The sequence below is a fragment of the Coturnix japonica genome, chromosome 12, assembly GCF_001577835.2.
Source record: "Coturnix japonica isolate 7356 chromosome 12, Coturnix japonica 2.1, whole genome shotgun sequence".
NCBI lineage: Eukaryota > Metazoa > Chordata > Aves > Galliformes > Phasianidae > Coturnix > Coturnix japonica.
Genome location: NC_029527.1, coordinates 3,443,542 through 3,464,366, shown reverse-complemented (window position 1 = coordinate 3,464,366; position 20,825 = coordinate 3,443,542). Strand labels below are relative to the sequence as shown.

Below are 20,825 nucleotides of genomic sequence, written 5' to 3'. Positions count from 1 at the left end.
TAAACAACCTCATTTATTTTAAGTCTTCCTCCTAGTGCTCGGTTACAGTTTTCTGCTTCTGAGAACTGCTTCCTGTTTTTCATACAGATTTCCCTCTTTTCCTGTGGAAATCTATTGAGGAAACTTTATGAAAACAATAGGAAGTATCTGCTTCCAAATACATGTAATGCTGTCCAAAAGAGCAGTCTTTGCCCCCTCCAAGGCTCCTGTTGATGTGAGCAGCACTGCGCCCCATGGAGGCAGCTGTGAGCCCATGTAAGCAGACTGCATCTCAGTGATGCAGTGGGGCCACTGCATGGCAGGAGGTCCATCTGCCCCCTTCACCACTTGTTAGCTCTCTCACTTGAAAAGAGCTGCAGGGCCACTCTGTGGCCTGTCTGTGCTGTCCACACATAATCAGCCATTTCTCAGCAAGTTTGGTTCTGTAGCACTGAGTCAAAGATCCTACCTAAATAACGCACCTTAGTGAAACTAAAATGTCATTTAACTCTTTTGTGGTCATGAGGCTACACTTACTAAAAGTTACACACCTTCTCCAAGTACTTTGCTGCTGTAGGAAAATATATCTTGTATTCTTGACAAGCTTCATTAAAACTGAGGTTCATTAGATAAAGCAGAAGATAAAGCAGAAGTCAGTTGCAGTACTGCTGAGGTAAGCAAAAATCTACCCCTGTGGAGGCCAGATGAGGCTTAGCACACAATGTTAGAAATAAGTTATTACATGAGAGGGAGCAGCTACATATGATTATGTTACATTTCTGTCATCAGCTTTTCTACCTCCTAATTACATTTCTTATTCAGCTATAAGGCCAATAAATGGCTAAACAGAAGCTGCTATAGTCGCTGTCAAAGTCTACCTAATAATAGGCAAACTTTTCAGATCTCTATGAACTGGTAAATAACTTATGAGGAAGGAAACTAATTATTTGGGGATTACTGTAAAGGCACCGTTCTGTTTTGCAAATCACCCACCAGAACGTAAAACTTGAAAACAATGGATGTGCTGCTTTCAGGAAGCTTAAAACTACTTCAAAACAAACACTGGAATAGTAGGCAAAGAGCTTAAACATAAAGGAGGTTGGAGAATTGAACAGTATCTAATAATTGCATAGCCATCTTTAAAGATCTGAGGGTGTTTTGCAAACATTAGTGAAACAGAACACACAACATGATGAGGTAATTGTTATTCTTGTTTCCTGATACAGGATCTGAGGAACATAAAAGGTGTAACCTCCCCATGTTCACAACAGAAAGTGGCTGGCACTGACACCTCAGGCTCAGGTCTCAAAGCAGTCCCTCACTCTTTCACTATGAGCTCCCAGACTCATCTTTCACAGCAGGAAAGCTCTCCTGGAAGAACAGTCAGGCACTTATGTGACTTTCCTGGGAGAATTTAAGTACCTGACTTAAGGCATTAATGGCTACTGCCTCTCCTGCTAATATCAACGTCCTATCTTCCAAAATACCTAGTACAGACTATTCAGAAATAATTCGCATGCAATTTAAAGCACAGTTATGTGAGCCACCTTCCTTTTCTGCCTCTCCAAATTCATTAGGCTATCATTATATCGTTATTATCATTAGTGATATGTATTTTTCTGACTTTAAATCTGAATTGCATGCACACAAACTCTAGAAATCCAGATAATTCTGCTGAATGTCTCATCATAAGGGTGTGGTGACAGATCTTCATTCCAGTGGAGCAACATCTGGAAATCATTTCCTTTCTTTTGCTACAAAACAATTCCTTAATGGGGTAGAAGCATTGAGTGACATAATGCCAAAGTGAGGCATGTTTCTGCTAGATAAATCAGTGACTGTTAAACACAAAATACCCCACATAGAGCGATTTCATACATATTGTATATATGCAGAGCTACCACTAGGCAATATAATCCCTCACTAGATATAGGATTTATAAAAGCACTGTAATACTTCATCTGTTTAGCCTAATTATCTTCCACCTCCCATTAAGCAGTCCAAATGACTAACAAGTTTATTAATAGTAAATTAAAATTTCAAAGACAAGCACGCTTAGGAAAGCATCAAATAGCAATGCTTAGATCTTGACCTGCATTACAGAGCTGAAAGTCATGCATTCTGCAAGTCACAGGAAGAAACCTGGCCATGCCATTTCAGTTTAGCTTTCTTTTTCATATATCTGTAACAGATTTAAGTGTATGGGTGTGTGCATCCATGTGTAAAGGCATCTATTGTGTACAAAGATGGTTCTTAATATAATGAAAGCGGCCTTACGTGTTAGTCTGAATATAAATGATTAGTTAATCTCACAGTATAACATAATAGACAAGAAAGGCTACCATCAAAATCCGCTGCCACTTTCAGGTGCTCACTCTGGCTTACATTAATGTTCACAGTACCTAATAATTTAGAGTAAAACACAAATTATAGCTTTTGTGATTCCATGTTTCAAATGCATTTCTCATACCCCACAGGCTCAAACAATTCTTTAGAGTTACTTTATGGTTAGTGAGGAATTATTTAAGTCAGAGACTTGTTTAGCACCAGAAGCAGGTGCAGTTAGAAGTTTCCATAACAATAAGCGGAGTGCCAATTAAAAGCCAATTAGTCATGGATATTACTTTAAGGTCCAGTTCTTTCCAGCTCTCCACTCTTCAATTTCCCTTCTCTGGAGCTGCCCATTATTCTCACCACAAAGAGCCAACATGCATGTACACTGTGTGCATGTCACCAGGGAAACCTCGTCGCACCCAACACAAACGCTTCCCAGGCACCTCCAGAACTACTTGCCCCTCTGATCTCTGCCCTAAACAAACGTGCTGTTTATTCACATTGCTTCTCATTTATGAAGACCCATTAGATGCTGCATGAATACTAATGAGAAAAGAATTTAATCTTTGCTAAAGAATGAGTGGAGATTGCACTTTTATGCATTTGCCATGACAGTGAATGCAGACTGCTTGGCCTGTTTCATTATGCGTGTTCTTTAGATCTCCCTCGGCTCAAAATTGTCTGGATCCATCTCTTTTGGACAATAAAAAGCCCCAAAGTAAGAAAATATATATATATATAATCATGCAATAAGAAATCGGGAGATCATGGTGTTTCCACAACCAAAAACCATCACCGTGCCTCCATAGGTGGCTCCACCACCTCCATTCAGGATGACAATATTGTGTACTCCAGTAGTGTCGAGTGTGAAGAAAAATTCTGTTGGTTTATTTGTACCTACTATTAAGCTCAGAAAAACTGAGAAAATCCAGCCACAATTTCCAGTGTCTGGCCACATGTTCCTTCACACACATTTAAAATCTACTCCATTTAAAATTCCTTGAAATAGTTGCACTTGCTATGCTTAGTTTTACTAATTTTCACTGCTGTTCTATCTAGGGCATAAGAAATTCTAGCATTGCTACATTTCTGCTGAAAAAACTGAGGCATAATTAACAGAGCCTGAGCCAGATCTAAATCTTGATTCTGAATAACCTGAGTCTGAGGGTCCTTGCTCAAAGTTCACATGTTTTTCAGGCTCCCCAGACGAATATCTCCAGAGAAGAATAATATGGCTGTCTTTCATCATGCACTGAGCAGGAAGACCTAACACACCATCTGTATGGCTCTCTGTCTTTCTCAGCTATTACAGAGAGCTGATGACAACATCTCGGGAGAATTACTACAGAGATTGTATTACATCAGCTAATCTTAAGATCCTTTATAAGAACTGCAGAGAGGTGAAAGGTGTTATTTATGTCTATGCTGAAACTGGCCAAAGTGGATGTAGCCTATTAGCAAAGTCCTCACCAAAGGCACTGAATTTTATGGGAAAGGTTTTTAAATTGTTTTTTCTTTATTTTTAAAAATAAAAAAATAAATCAATTTCTCAATGTTCTTTGGACAGCAAGCTAAACTGAAACGAGGTTGCCAGATTCAACCCATTATTACAATCAACAGTTTTCCCATTAAACATTACAGCACTTACCCACTTTAATGTATAAGATTTTCACAATACTTCAATATTCTGAGTTTTTTACGGGTTAAAAAATCTCAACCAACTTTGACACTACAGTTAATAGTGAGATCTCACTACCTCTATCTCCAGAATTCTCCAAACATATCTAAATTACACTGGAGCTCAGAATTAAAAGTACCACCTACAAATACCAGACAGCCATCAGAAGACTGTCAGCGTTCCCTGTTGAGTATCAGACCTCAACTTATGTTTCTTTAGAAACAAAGGAAATAAGCATAATTCAGAAAAAAATGAAGCGTAACATCCTTGCTAAAGGAAATATTACTGTATTTCAGAGTTACCACAGCACTAAACTCACAGCAAAACCCTGCAGCGATGATAGCAGAAGCCTCCATTTTGAATTCCCAGACTTGCTGTTTGCAGGCTATGTAATGATTTCCCCCCTTCTTCCACTCCCTGAACTAATGAATGCTAAATGACCAGCCAGGCTTCATTGTGGAGGCTGCTATTTCCCTTGACTTTGCAGGAAATCTGATTGTTGCTAAGCTAATACCATAAACTGTAAACAAAACACATCATTAATTTTTATGCAGTCAGCTCTATTGGAGGGAGTGAAAAAGAAGCAATGTTTTCTAACATGGTTTGCCTTGAGTTTCTACCCTATAGATTTCTGAAATACAGGCTTTTTGTTGTGTTAAACTCATGGCTATTCGCCCCGTGCGCATAGACCCACTAACACCATGAGATCCAGTCCTGCTTTGGTTCTTCAGAAACTATCAGTACATATTTTTATATGTAAGATGTACTGAAATGCCTCACAAGTGCAGCATGAAAACCAATTTTGTGTACGCATAAAGCATTTGAACCTGTGAAATACAGCACTGCTGGCTACTACTGCTATCCACGTGGCACCTCATTCCCTGCAGTTTCATTTGAGGGACCCACAAAAAGCCTTTAATATTAGCATTAAGATGATACTCTTGCAGAGCCACTTTCTATTACTCGTCTGTAGACTGAACTGAGTCTTGGTTCACTGCCGTAGCCTGACATTTATAAGCCAGAATACCAGTCTAAGTGACTAGATGCAAGACTTGCTACCCTAGCTATGTGTTCATGTTAAAAACGAAGCATGTACTCTGTCACTGTCAGTGGAGAAGGGAGACTTTATGGCCAGAATAGACTGTTTCCATGCATATTTTCCAGATGTCCTTGATGTGAACTAAAAGCTAAAGGCAATATTTAGTTTTTATTACCTAAACATAAGAAAAGTTGAAATGCACCTTCCTCTGATTCCAGCAGAAAAGGACTCAGCGCAGTGCTTGGCAGTTTGATTTCACAGGCACTGAAGGATGATGACCCTACTCCTTTATTTCAAGCTTGAGCAGTGTTTTTCATTCATCATTTGTGTGCCACACAGTGGACATTCATCTTGGTTTCTAGATATTTCCTACAATTCCACCTTACTTTGTCTTTCTTTTCCAGATCAGAAATTGTGAAATTCCAGCTTACTTCCAGAAGCAGCCCAGAGCAGAAAGATGCAACAGCCTTATCAGATGGATTCTGCTTTTCTGTTGTGCAACAAGACCGAACATCTCCCACTGGCAGAGCTGGGATTACTGAAAACGGTACCAAGCCCAGTACTCAACTATTTCCACAGCAGAGAACTAATTAGATATTAATCCACCAAGGCCACAAATATCAATAGAGCTTGAAAGCCTAGATTTAGAAATATATAATATCACAGCTTTCTACTTCTCCCTCCCAACATAGTTTTGCTTCATGCAAGACTGAACATTCTAAAGATCCTCAGTTTTGTCTAAGACTGGCTTTTGCTAAAAGTGACTTAGACTAGGATTTACTGGTACCAGGGCTTTCAAAGAGAGGACAGCTTTAAGTGGATCACTGAACTGCCATAATCATTAGAGGCATTTATGATGACACCAAACATCTCCCAGCATCTCTGCACAGTGCCAAGTAGGCAGCAGCTGCAAAGTAAATCCAGCCTACCTTCAATGCTTTTTGACATACCTCAAAGATGACAAAAACAGTTACTTGTGATCAACTACAAGTAATAACACATCTTCACTGCAAGCTTAAGAAACCTATTTGTAATGCATAAAATTAGGCCTTGTGTCTGTAATGGAGCTGGCAAGCAGATGCTCATGGAGGCAAAAGATAATAATAAACACAGCACTGCAGCACGTTCTTCAGACTTATACAATGAACCTGCTTTCACTAATACGTTACTAAATCAGGCACTTTTCCAACTCAAAGAGAGATTCCACATTTGATACATCACAGATCAAGTTCAAGGAGCTTGTGAACAAAAGTTTCTCAAACAAATTAGCCAGAAAAGAAAAACAAGGTAGAGCAAAGTTACAAATTACCGCCTAAGCGTCTTAATAAAGAGCTCCGTGATTTTATCGAAGGCAAAGCAGCGCGGCACGCGGCTGCCCCCTGGCGGGGCTCCGGCCAGCAGCATGGAAATACTACAGCTTTTCTAACGTGCAGTATAAAAATGCCAAAATATTTCTGGAGCAGTAGACGCCTTGTGTACAAGTGCACGTACAAAATACACACATATTTAAGACACATCATTACCTGGCACATGGGGAGGTGATAGGATGACATTAAGCAGATATACATAAGGTTGAAGCCTACCAGTCAGATGTTAGCTACATATGTAAATCACTCTCTCTACAAAACACAGTATGACAACAAAACAGAGGAAAATTAATTCAAACTCTTGCACTCTAAATACACACTTGGATGGTGAAAAAAAAAAGAACAAAAAGCCCACCCTAACAAATACTACAACAGTTTCAGATGCAAAAGGTAATTGTGACCCCTTAATAATACATTATCTAGTCACACTAAAATGAAAATAAAGAGCTGTAGGTTACCTGCAAGAGGATGCTGAAGCATTGAATGTTCTTAAAATAATAATCTCTGCTGAGACGACACCACCCCAGCTTTAAGCCTCTCTCCATGGCTGATAGAAGACCCTGTGCTGAGCCTCACTTGTGCAGTTTAAACTTCTATCTCACCGGTTTAAATTGTCACAGCTGTGGTACCCTGGGGTCGTTTTGTAGCTGAGCAACTGTTGATTTCTCAGCAGACGAGCAGCTGTTCCGGGCAGTGGAGGGCCAGGCGGCCTCTGATGAAGAGGAGGAGAAGTGGGCAGGAGACCAGCAACCTGAGACAGCCCACATAAAGGAGATACTGGCTAAGCTCCCTTGCTGTGGCAGTGGGTATGTTCTGAGATTTATTTTACCTGAGCCCTTTGAGAATATTACCTCATGATCTGTGGGCGCTCTGGCTTCAGTAAGAGGTATTAATCCTGCAGAGCCAAAATCAGAAGGGCTCTGTGCATGGGGCAAATAATGATCTCAATACTGACACCTGATCCTAATCAGCATCAGCTGGGACCTGCTCTGCTCAAAGATTTGTGGGAAGGTTGGTTTGGGTTTTTTTGTGTGTGTGTGCTTTTAATGTTGTTTTATCGATGTATTTATTTTTACAAACACAGATCATCATCATAAGTTTTCACTTGCTTTTTTGTTCGTATATGTACATATAGATGTGATGAAAAAAAAACGAAAAAGCTCATGACTTACTTGGAGACCAGCAGTGCTGATGGCTATGAAGCTGCTGTGGAGCTAGAGGAGCGAATCAGCCAGCTCAGTGAGCAGCTGGAGCTTAAAGGGCACGAAGTGAAGAAACTGGAAACAAATATGGAGGAGGTAACAGGTGCCAAGCATATGGTGAAGCAGTTGTTTATGTACCTTTATCCACGTGCTTTTACATTTTGTTGTAGCCATTCTACTTTCTATCCTTGGTGTTGCCAGATCTTTGTGAGAGCCTTCCCTATGAATGCTGACCTTTCAGTCTGGGTCTGCCATTCTGTGCTCAAACCCCAACTTTTAACCACTGTGAGTCCACAGCACGAGCCACCTGCACTACTGTCCTGTAGCAGTTACATTTTGGCTATGCATCTTCTGTCTCAGTTTAAAACCATTCCTCCTTGTTATGTCTATCCACCCTCATAAACAGTCACTCTCCCTCCTGTTTATAAGCTCTCTTCAAGTACTGGAAGGCCACAGTGAGGTCACCCCACAGCCTTCTCTTCTTCAAGCTGATCAAGCCCAGTTCCCTCAACCCTTCTTCTCAGGAGAGGTGCTCCAGCCCTCTGGTCATCTTAGTGGTTCTCCTTTGGACCCATTCAAAGAGCTCCACGTCCTTTTTATTCATTATCCTGGCTTCATTTGGGTGCTGTACTCCAGAGCTCAGGTTATTCCTGTAGCACTCTCTCTCTTTTGTAAGGGTACTGCCTATCAGAAACTGCCTTATTCTCAAAATGGACATTTGGCAAGGTAGTATTTCCATTTCACAACCAAGGCACAGATCCAAAATCAGGCTGTGCTAAGGGACTTGGGCAGAACCAAGGACGCAACCCACTCCTCTAAGCCCTGCAACCCAACTATTCACCATCCCTCCTCATTATCTAAGTTTTAAAAACAGCTTGTGCTCTAAAATCATCATTTTCTTATTTTCAAGTGTTAAGGTATGAACAGGTATTAGAGGTAACCTATCTAGGGAAAGCAGTCAGAATGTTTTAATGCTACACTGAGCCACTGTCTGGAAGCACAATAAGAGAAAAACCCCAACATAAACATACATACAAATGTACATAAATATAAAAGTATCCAGAAACTAGCGTGCTTACATAGGACAAGAAGATTGTTATGCTATAACAACTAAGAAAAGAGGCTTCCTACAAGCCAATGTAACTGAAGAAGCAGCTATGTGATGGTATGGGCACAGGGACCTGGCAGGGTGCAGAACCAGGATAAATGAGCACCAGTTTGTTCCAGTGAGGGAACACAAATCAGTTATGTTTTATAGAGGACTACAGGAATACAAAGTGTTAGAAGGCTGAAGCAGGAATGCCAGTACCTAAAATTTCTGAATGATCTGCTAGCATCCAATCTTGAGTGAATTGCCAGTACCTGCAAGTGTGAAGCATGCATTTCCTAGCAAATATTGATTCTTTACATAGTACATTAAAGAAATGTACTTTTCAAGGTAGTCTTCTTGAGTGAACTGACATTTACCAGATAAAGGGGAAACCTTAGCTTTGCAATTGTTATGCAAGAAAGTTAAAAGCTCCAGTGCTTTTAATTCCTGTGTCATTATCCAGATGAAAGGCCCGTTGCTATCTGAACTGCAGCAAAAGGTGGAGGAAACCGAAATGTTGAAGATGGAGCTACAGATGTTGGAGACTGAGAGAGTTAGGCTGTCACTGGTGGAAGAAAAGCTCATGGATGTTTTACAGCTTCTTCAACAGCTGCGAGACTTGGTATGGCAAGAAAGTAGGCCAGTAACTTAAAAATGTTTATGACAGTATTATTTTCAAACCAAAAAATGATGTTCATTTATTCCATTCAGCACAAAATCCTGCAGTAGCACTGATTCAGTATTAAAGCAATAATACCCCTTCTCATATACCAACATTGTATTTTTCTGTGAGAAGTTTCTTATCTGATTAATAATCCAAACATGGATTTATAAAGGTGAACACAAGGACATCGCAGAAGTACATGGCCAGTGTGGTAAGCCCTTAGAAAAGAAATCTCAGTCTCTTGCTTGGGGACTGATAACGGCCAGCCAAAAGACAGGCAAATTGGATAATCTGCAGAACATGGGGTATGTTGGGAGCCATACTGTACTGCTGGGAGCTAATTTCTTTGATAATGATTCAGAATTCTCCTCAATTTTCAGCAAAGCTTTGTCTAATCTGTGTGAGATGAGAATGCTTCCTCAGATGAGCACTGTGCTCTGGTAGAAGCACGTTCATGTTCCACTGATGACTCCAGGGAACAAGTGCAATATCTCATAATGTGGGTAACTTATTCTAGCACTTGACAAGGAAATTCTCTTTTCATATTGTTAGTCTGACATATGTATTGATAAAAGTCCAGTGGAGGATTACACTAGTAACAATTATGAGTGGCAGCCAGCATAATAACCTTTTGTGTCAAGACTTCAATGTGTCATTCACTGGTCAGCTGTATTACTGCAAATCATTTCTGCTTAGGAGACAATCCATCACCCAGGGTGCCATGTATTGGTGATAATAGCACTTAATTCTAATCATAGCTGGAAATACACCAATGCATGCTGCCAGCTTCCATAGCACAAGTACAGGCAATGATGCTGTCAATGTGAACGAGGAGATTTACAGCATTCCCAGTAGAATTTAGCAAGGATCCCCTAAACCTCTAATGGGTTACACTTCAAGCAAAAGAAACCTTATTCATCAGTAACTATCAGTAACACTTTCCCAGCCTATTACATATTCCTTCATGTTACAAATACCCCAGTATTACATTTGCAACAGAATCTACTAGAAAGCAATGACTTTCCAAAGGCAAACACAATGTGTCAGGAGTATTAAAAGCACACAGTGTGTTGCAGAGGTCCTGTGTAAGCCCAGCCTGCCACAAAAGTCTCCTTCTCTGGAGATATTCAAAACCTGCCTGGACACTTTCCTGTGCTTCAGCTTCAGTTTGGTTTGATTTTTCAAATGTAAATACACCGTGCATAAATTTTACTGCACACATTTAAACTGGTGAAGAACATAATTGTGCCATAATATTATCTTGTTTTTTTTAAAGAACATATCTAAGCGAGCCTTGGGGAAAATCTTGCTGAGCACTTTGGAATCCTGTCATGACCCCCAACATGGTAAGAAAGTAAATCATGCATGAAGACCAAGAAGGATGAAAATATTCCTCTCAGAAACAACACTAGATAATGAAGAACCAAGTATGAAAAAAACACCTCAAATGCTGGGGGACAGGGTGGGGAGAAAGAAACACTACACAGGCAGATAACCAGGAGACAGTGATGCTTTCTAGTCTACTACACTTCAGAAACAGAACAGCATCCAGGGCTGATTTTAGCTAGATTGCAATTGGAATTTGGCAGTAGGGGAACAATTCAGTATTCCACTAATGTCGTCAGGGCTTCATTCAAAACATGATGCTGAATATGTAAGCCAGCTATTTATTAGGTTCCCATCTGGGTGCATGTTGTATTCTTGTTCTGCAGCAATGAGGGATTAAAAAAATATTTTCATAATGAAACTGCTTCAACGTAGAACTCCTCTAACAATCTTTCATGTCCCCCTTATGAAAGTGCAACTTGCAATATCATCTCCCTGGACAATGGTCCAATGTACCAGAGCTGCCTTTTTAGGAAGTATACAGGGATCACAGCCCAGAGGTTTAGGCTTGATTACTTTGTTCCTATTAGCAGAGCATTGGTACTTACATTCAAAAAAGGAACATTCTGTACCAAGCCTAAGAACATGGTTTGTAAGGGCTTTTAACAGGGAGACGGTTGTCAAAGACGAGATCATAGAAAAGCAGATGCAGCCCGAGGGTCTGGTTTTGGAGAATATTAATAACAGTGATTTAGGAAGAACAACATACAAAACATCCTGGGTTTTTCTGTTCCAAAGCCTCGCTGTTTATTATAGTGCACCAACTGGCTCCAAGACACCCACACAGAAAGAAACTATATCTGACCTATAGATCAGGTACTGCCTTGTCAAACACAAGAGGAGACTGGGAGAATCCACACTACATGTGTCCAAAGGGTTCTACCATTTTTGCTGCAGGGGAATGCTGACTCCAAATGATGCTTCTGAAACAAATTACCTCCCTCTGTAACTGCAGCACAGTTCAGCTTCCTAAAATGAGTTAAATAGTGAAGTAGCCTTGTGAAGCTCTCTGTATATTCTGCATCACCACTGCCATAAGCTCTTCACCTTCTCTGCTTTCCGTTTTCTGACTGTGCACTTAATGTGACTTAAGCAGCTTTCCTAAGTCTCTGAATCAAACATTTTCTATGCATTGGACAAGACTAAGTAAGCAGACAGTTGAATGAGCGACCTTTTACTGTGATAGGAAATAGTAATTTTTATACATGAGAACTCAATAAGCAGTGAGTAAAGCAAGAGAAATAATAAAGAAAACAGACTCTTTATAGAAATGGGAATTCATTTTATCTCAGAATGTAGATATGTTTTGTTAATTACTTGTACCGGTACCTGTTAAGAAGAAAGTGCAAATTTCTGTCTTTGTTCAAATAACAATGTTTGCAATTTTCTTTTTAAAGGAAAAGCCCACCTGTTTGAAGTCCTAGATACTCTTTACCATGAGTTGACAGCCTGTGAAATCTTACAAAGCCAGCCTCTGGAGAAGGCTCAGAGTCGCCAGTCCTTGACTAACCCACTGGTCATCTCCTGCTGAGCAGCAGTGCCAGCTTCAGCCACACGACCAACTGAGCAACAGCTCTCATTCATTCAAACATGGGATGAGTCATTATGATCTGCCAAATTCAAAGTAACTCAGTAAAGGAGAAGAGTACTAGAATGATGAAGCCATGACATCAAACACCTGCTATTTCTGGGAAGAACGTCAGTTTCTCTGCTAACATCACGTCCTCCCTTAAGTTAAAGAGCATTACCTTACTTAGCAGCCCAGCCATCCTTGCACAATGGCCCTGGAGCTGAAGTGGTTAACCAAATAAAAAGAATTCCAAATACATCAACCTGACCCTTTTAGATTTACAGCCCTGGTTACACTCTGCCTGAACACAAATTCTAGCTTTTGTGATAACTCAGTTCAAAAGCAAAAGTCTGCCTATGTATTCAGAGGCAAGTAAACTGTTTCTACAACATACAAGTAGCCAAAAGACTATATTAAAAGAATACACTGAAGTGTAGCCAGTAGTGCAAGTCTTAAGGACTCGTGTTTAAAATACAGTTGTGTGCATCTGTATATGTGATTCAGTTATTCGCCTTATTTAATGCTAAAGATAGATCAGTTATTGCCATGCTGAATTTTATATTTGCAATTACACAGATCTCTGGAATAGCCTTTGCTGACAAAAGGCTTAGATTTTATATTAAAATTTCCATTTTAGTTCTTGGAAAACATATAATATAAAGGGAAGGACAAAACATTCGCTTTGCAGCAGCTGCCACTGTTGCACAAGCAAATGCCACCTGCAGTATCCGACCTTGTTTTCTCATTTAATTTCCCTCAGTGCATGTGAACTTACACAAAGATAGGCCCCACTAGCAAACAAACTACATTAAAATGCTGTGTCTAACCATGGTGTCATTTTAATCAGCAACTGAATAATTCCTGGGGGCAGAATTGGAATATGTATATATATATATATATACACATATAGTTCCCATAATACTTTCACTGTTTCATTCAACTCTCAAACACAGAAACTAAAGAAGCAGAGTCCTTAAACCATTCAGTTGAACTTACGTTATTTTAAAGTGTGCTGGAGATCTTTTAAGAATATGATCTCATTTGCCTGAGTTAGTGCCAGAGATGAAATAAGACCATTCAGCTCAGAACTGTGCATATATGAGTTTTTTTTCCATGAAAATTGATTTCATGTGGAAAAAAAAAAAAAGATCTGTGCCACAATCCAATTTGGGGATTAAGAGGATTTCTATTTCTTTTATTCATAATGCACTCTGTTGCTTATAGATGCCTAGGACTTTCCCAGGAAGAGAGAAAATGTCATGAAATTACATCAGAAATAGGTTTATAATGCACATACATGCCTGATTATGGCTACCTTCATTATTGCAGGATTCCATCAGCATCCAAATTAGTAATATTTACTGTATCCACTCTAGAGATACATCTGCATGTATACTTGTATTATATATACTTAGCAATGTCTTCATAGTACTGTGTTAATTATATATTTTTTCTATCTTTTTCACCACTGAGTTTCTACTTAACCTTCTCATCTATTTCTAGAAACCTAGATATAACCAGACTGATGTGCTGATGACAAAAGAGGGGAGGAGCAATACAGTCCGAGTACTGCCTGGCTTATCCAAGCAGCAGCTGAGACGTGAACAGAAACTGGAAAATGTCACTTAACACTTAAGCTGGTGTTAAGGGAGTAGCAAACAGCTGAGATAAATGGAAGACTTTCTGCACAAACACCACTTAACTTACATAAGAAACACCTAAATCACATCTTGTTAAGTTAGCTTCAAATAACGACATCCTTATTTTCTTACAAAACGACTCTATCAAAATGAATTTTGATACATCAGCATATCCTGATTAATCTTTTGAGTTGGACTTCCCTTTGTTATATTGAATGTAACTGGAGAGAATGTTTCATTGCTGCAGCAATTCAGGTGCCTACAAAAGAAGCTGATTATTTTAACTTCAAAAGGCAATTTATGGGGCAGCCCTCAAATCCTGTAAATCAGAGGCATTGTACTTCTAAAAGACTTTCTTTATTGACCTTAAAATTGATTATTTTCTGAAATACTTTTACCTCAATGTTTTATACTGTCTGTCAACCTCAGCTGGGGCTGATTAATATTTAATACGAAGCTGCATAAATCTGTGACTTTACATCAGTGTAACTCAGAAATTTCCAGCTCTGCCTCAAAAGCAGGTAGGCTTCCACAGCTTAATTTATTATTTGGATCTCATTCAAAAGAGATTGTATAATAATTCTGGGAAGCAAAACCCAAAGCCTTAGGTTTTCTGGAGCCCTCCTTCAGTCGTTACCTCAGCAGATTTCAGCTACTTTTCATTAAAAAATAAAATAAATAAATACATCTTGCCTTTTGTAGTGTTTGAATCTTTACCAAATAAACAGAAATACCTGATCATGTCTCATTATTATCTTCAAACCATTCCAAACATTAATGTGGGAGCATTTATGACCTGCACTGCCATTTGTTTTCATTGAACTCCTCCCAGAAGTAGCTGAAAGTGACCTCCTGTCAACCTATTGGATTTAAAGAATTTTAGCACCAAATCAATGTGGAAGTCTCCAGCCAGAGCTGCTCCAAAAGGTTTGTACACACTTTGGGAAGAAAAAAATCCCTGGCACTAGCATGTTTGTTTGCTGAATTTGCTGACATTGAATCTCCTCACCTTTATGATAGGGTCAATTAATTTCACAGATGGCACATTTCATCATAAAAGACTGTTCAGACTTCGATCTTTGTATTCATCTTACTGCTAAGAAGAACACTTTTAAACAGTGCTGCATGAAATAGAATTGCTAGGTATGATAGAAAGACAATAAACATTCCCAGCATGTGTGACTTATTACATTACCAGCCAAAGGGTTTCTCTTAGGTTTATAATTTCATGGAATTTAAAGACAATCAAACCTTTAATACATACATTATCTTATTTGTTTAATAATTTTATTCATAATTCTGCATAATGCAAAAGCATAGCAATGTGTTTCTTAGTGTTAAATTCAGTTGTAAATCATCCTTATTTCCTGATTTACACTTCACTTTCAAATGGCCATGATGGTGTTTCTGTTAGGATTCTATTCTGCTTTCCTGACTCCTTTGTAGAGGAAGATGAACTATACAAGTCCCACGCTGAGAGAAGAACAGAAATGATGCCATTTCTGAAGAAGCAGCACAAGGTGTACAAGGCTGAAAGCAGAATGGCGCTGGTCCTACCAGTGGACGGTCTGTGCCAACACATCTATCTAACTTGGCTACAATAGCTTTCAGATCCCAACTTACTCACTGAGTTCAGCATAACTCAGGTTGTGAAATATTTAATTTAACTACCCACAGCATATAGAAACACACCTTTACATATTAATGAGACAAGGCATTTGAGCTGTGTTCTTATTGATGGTATATCTTCACTACAGGTTTAGTTCAGATGGTCAGAACAAGAAGCAAAAATTCTGCCCACCAGGCAGATGTATCCAGGTGAGGGCAGATAGGCTTCCAAACTACACTCAAATGCTACATTCTCTGTGGGTTTGTTTTTGCATGAATGGTACTTTTGAGACCACGACACAATTACCTTACAAAATTACCATTTTATGATTCTGCCTCAAAGAACTATGAGCTAATTTATCTCTGTCGAGGAGTAAGCAAAGACTGTAGGATGACATTGAAAAATATCACCATTCAGGTGTTTTTAACCGCTGCAAAGCAAAAAGGTCACAAGATCTAAGTGTATGTAGTTGGAGACCACTTTTGTTCTTTAACAAAGTTTCATTGTTTTATAGTTCTGGTTTTGCTGACTTGATTTTTTTTGCAAGTACAAGTGGAAAAAATTACTCTGATAAAGTAAATGTTCAGTATATTGTCAGGAATTTTCTGTCTGAAAGATAGAAAAAGAAAAAACAGAAGAAAAAAGCAAAAACAGAAAATTCATGGAGGGCCACATGAAAGCTGAAAACACAAGGAGACAACTTGCCCTAACCATATTTAAACCCCTCCCCCCTCAGAAAAAAGCAATAGCAAAGAGAAAGTCATTTTGTTTTTAAACTGATCTGGAAAATAAAACTCATTATACATTCACAGGATTAGTCCAGCATATGCAGCAGTCCTGCTTTCTTTCTTGACAAGCACTGTACCTCTGACCAGCAGGGATCAGCTCTGGGGACACGCAAAGAAGTCAGTGCTGCTGCTAATTGCTGATGAACAAACATCTGTCATGTGCTGGGCTGAGACACACTGCTGACTCATCTACCGAAGAACTGACAGTCACCCAAAAATGTCACCAGGTTTTGAGAGACATTTGAAAGACTCTTCAATGTGCTCAGATTTTAAACACAACAGCCTGCCAGGCCCCCCTGAGACCTGCCATGGGTAGTGTGTAGCACATGCTAATACCATGGAAACCACTTCTAGGTCACCTTTACATAACAGCACAGAGAAAACATCACCAACTCCACCATTACAGCACACTTCTTTCCAATGAAGAATGCAGTAAACAGCTTAACTTTTACTGTAACCACACATAATATTCCGCAAATAAAAAGCTCTACTCTCCCCAGTATAAAAATGGGAAGCTACATACTATGCGTGAGGTGTTCTCTCTGCTGTTATACTTCTAGTCTCACAGGGAGAGAAGCAAAATGCCTGATCCCATGCATCCATTTTGTAACTCAAGACATACAACAGCCCTTGTTAAACTAATGCTTTAGAGAGAATCATTAATGCTGGAGAGAACCTATCAAGAAGGAAAACATAACTGGAGCTGCTTTTATGCATCTGGCTGAAGTTACATATAAATAAAAGTGACAGAACCAATAATTTGAGTCACAAATCAGATTTAAGGAGCCACTGAACTGAACAACAAATCCAGGGAGTAGAGACAGAAAAGAAACGTGAAGCATTTCAAATCCTGAAACACAGAACTATCCCAGGACGTGAGAAATAAGAAATAATTGCATATCAGATGCTTTTCTATTCAGAGAACACCAAAGATTTACTGATGCAGATGGGAGAATCTGAGCTTTTTGCAGTGAATCTCAGTGAACGCTCTGACCTAATTATTTGATGTATGGAATCAAGATGTCAGATATATGAAGGAAGTGTCTTTTGCATGGAATTTGGAAAGCAAACTTACTAATAAAGAGAAATAAGGTTTTTGTATTATATTGATAAATGTGAACATTTTATTTCTGCAGTGATAACTGTAACAAAAATGTGTTGCAAGATTTCTAGCTTATGCCTATAGCCCTCCATTTCAACAGCTATAAAGCCTCAAGATAGACATCTATATTTTTTACTGATAACAATTTATTATTGTTATTGTTATCCTGTTATGTAAATAGGAGTCTAGTGAGTGGCCACAAAGATGATCAAGAGACTGGAGAAGCTGACAGGCAAAGAGATGCTGAGAAAGCTAGGGCTGCTCAGCCTGTGCAAGATGGGCCGTACAGGCAGAAACAGATTTAGCAACAAAAATCAGCTTATATATTATCAGGCTCGTGTGCTACCACTACTAAAAGTAGAAAGAACCAAATCCAGCTATTTGTATGTAACTGTTGGAATTTGCTTGTTACAGACTCCAGATTCAATTCGTTCCTGCATAGATGAATAAACTCTGTAAATAATTTTAAAGCTGCATCTGCTATTGAATGATAACATTATGGAGACCTGGTTAGAACTTCTGTTGAAAATTAACAGCTGGAGATCTTTGAAGGATAGTGGAACTGCAGTTGGACTGGCTCATAAATTGTCAGACAAATAAAGAGCAACTACAAGTCACATTTTCCCTTATTTTTTCACTTTCACACAAAGTCCTGCAGCTACAGACTCAGGAGTGCTGAAAAGTCACATTGTGGCCCTACAATGGCTATGTTACCTTGCAAGTGTGTTCAGCAGAGGTCTTTGGAAAGATTTTTCACAGTGATAAGGAGAAAAATGAACTATAATAGAAAAGTCATTCAGATTTATTTCCTAGAAATAACTTACAAGAATGCTTCAGAAAATACCTTCAGCAATCACTATGCTGTTTACACAACACCTCATCCTAACTAAACACAAGGTAATTTTGCTACTCAAACAATTTGTGCATGTCATGTTTGCTTTGTTTGATCAGCAATGACAATGAAATGATAAATTGCTATTTGGCTACATCTGGAGCACATGACCAATCACTGAAATCCACCCTTCCCCAGTTTCAGATCCTCCAGTATTCACTGTTTCCTTTGACCTTAGATTTTGTCTCAGAAGAACAAATGGCCCTTTGTCTGCCCAAAAGCAGATAAGAGATATTTTCCAACAACCAACTTCTACATTGTCTGGTCAAGGACAACTGCTTGTGTCAGTGCTTTATATTCCCTGCTCACTTCTAACAATTCTCATTTGTCTTTGTGCTCTAAAACACGTGGATTATTTATTCTGAACCAGTCCACAGAACTCCCACCAACTTCACAATGTTACATGGAAAGCTCTCCTCAGGAGGGAAATACTCACACCTTACCATGTTTCATCAGTTGATATTCACATATTTCTCTGAATGAAATAAATATTGGATATGCAAGAATAAGAAAATATTTCTCTTCATACCATGAGCAGAAACTGTAAGTGTAACAGCCAGAGAAAGACAGCAAGCACATACCTGTCTTCCCTTGGTAAAATGATGACACCGTTACTTACATATAAAATCTGCAGAAATCTGTCATCAGATCAGTCTTTTTTTGCTTTAAATATCTTGGAGTTTTAAGAACGCTGTTTGGAGATGGTTGGAGTGAAATGATGCAGCCCATAGCCTAAAAAAAAAGAAAAAGTTTGTTGAAATGAAGAACAATTCTTTATGTTACACATCCAAAGCAAGTTTACCACCTATTAATTAAAAATAAGTTGTGCTGATTTGTAAGTTGTAACTATTACTGTGTGTGGATATTGTTTTGGAATAAGATGCCATTTTCTTCTTCAGTTTTGACAAATGTTTTTGGATTAAAGTAAAGGAAACTGACAGTTTCTGCAGCAGTGACCATCATGAATTTATCATGAGTACCTGTTTCTGAAGAGGCTGATGAGCAAATGAGACCTACATGATGCATCTACTCTGGTTCTCTAAAGAGGAAAGATATATCCCTACTATCACTATAATCTTAAGACTTTAAATTGAGTTTGAGTGATTCCTTGGCTATTGGCATGTGCTGAACACCATGATGCACCTGCAAGGCTGCCTTGTGAAGAATGTAGCAACAGCTGTTCACTTGTGGGTCCTCTTTTTCACACTGCAAAGATGATCACAAAAGCCTTTCTCATGGTCAGATTGCACAAGCAGATTTATACACTCATCTGTTTCTCCGCAGCGGCTGTACAATGATATTGCTGTTATTTTTGTACTGTATCAGGTAGCACCCAGACCATTCATTGTATTTTAAGCATTCAGCCCATGGGGCTTTTCCACGTATAAACGAAAAATGCTGTTAGCAACTCTGGACTCATGAAAATTCCCTTCACGCCATCACCTTTGAAACCTCTCAGAGATGAATATCAAGAACATTTGTTCAGAGTCACAAGTATTTTCACCCTCTTCAAGACATTCGTTTACGTGCTGGCTCGGAGCAAAAAAGACAGGTATTGAATTTCAGTTTACAGACTTCTCTGCAAATAATAGAAGCCTAAAAATAAGGTGCCATCTGCACTGTGTATTAGTTGTATCCAATGTCCTGCAGGCTGAGAAAATCTCAGTCTTTGCTGAATTGAGAATTAGTTCCTCTGCTTCTTTTCTCAGATGTTCAATTTACGTCCACTAAGAACTTTGCCCCAAGTAAAACTGCTCACTGCTCTGTATGTTCTTTTATTTCCACCATTAATCACAGCCAAAACAAGATGCTTCTTGAACAAGTATTTCCAAGCATTGGGTTTTGATGGTGATACTTGACAAGTCAGAAAAAAAAATAAAAATAAAAATAAAAATAAAAATAAAAATAAAAATAAAAATAAAAATAAAAATAAAAATAAAAATAAAAATAAAAATAAAAATAATAAAAGGAATTTTAGAAAATGTAGGAATTTTCAAGGAAATTAGGAAATTTATCAGATGAGTGATTTTAAATTGTTATGAAATTAAAATGTTCAGGTTTACTGGGGAAAAAAAAATAGCAATAAAAATAACTGCAAAGTATTTCCTCCCGTCTGCCATGACAGATGTCAACCATTTGACAGGACAATCTCCATTGAGAATGGTTTCCTATTTGTGCGTAGAAAAAAGCTCATCAACTTTATCCCATTTCCTTACTGACTCTTTAAAAAGCCAGTTCTGGTTGCTATATTCACTCCAGCTCTTAGCCAAGCAGAGGAAAGGAAGCAAGAGGGGAAAAATAAAGGTAAGAATTAGCATCCGCCTTCTCATCAGCTCTTTCTTTTTTCTTTTCTGCATTTTTGCCAGTTATTAATTTTATCTGATGTAAAGTATCTCATTCTTACATATTAAATCTGAAGAGATTTTTACTTTTATTACTTTTAAGATATTACTTTTCAGTTATATTTAAGTATTAAAGAAAACAG

General features: G+C 38.7%; 2 protein-coding genes across 6 annotated transcripts in view; one reads left to right on the top strand and one right to left on the bottom strand.

Moving 5' to 3' along the window:
- Window positions 1–14,637, top strand: part of EFCC1 (EF-hand and coiled-coil domain containing 1) — a 31,489-nt gene extending 16,852 nt beyond the window's left edge. The window contains exons 3-8 of one of the 5 annotated variants that reach the window (XR_001557880.2): window positions 5,435–5,577; window positions 7,068–7,203; window positions 7,533–7,702; window positions 9,153–9,311; window positions 10,630–10,699; window positions 12,137–14,637. Coding sequence is in view for 4 of the 5 variants with exons in the window: in XM_015874722.2 (XP_015730208.1) it covers window positions 5,435–5,577; window positions 7,068–7,203; window positions 7,533–7,695; window positions 9,153–9,311; window positions 10,630–10,699; window positions 12,137–12,270 (805 nt within the window). In the remaining variant the exon portion in view is untranslated. The remainder of the gene's footprint in view (window positions 1–5,434; window positions 5,578–7,067; window positions 7,204–7,532; window positions 7,703–9,152; window positions 9,312–10,629; window positions 10,700–12,136) is intronic. The other 4 variants (XM_015874723.2, XM_015874722.2, XM_015874724.2 and 1 more) reach the window with 4 other exon arrangements.
- The window catches only part of CFAP92 (cilia and flagella associated protein 92 (putative)), a 76,415-nt gene that overhangs the window by 38,022 nt on the left and 17,568 nt on the right, over window positions 1–20,825 (bottom strand). Inside the window, exon 3 of the mRNA XM_015874714.2 lies at window positions 18,960–19,072. The gene's annotated coding sequence lies outside the window, so the exon portion shown is untranslated. The remainder of the gene's footprint in view (window positions 1–18,959; window positions 19,073–20,825) is intronic.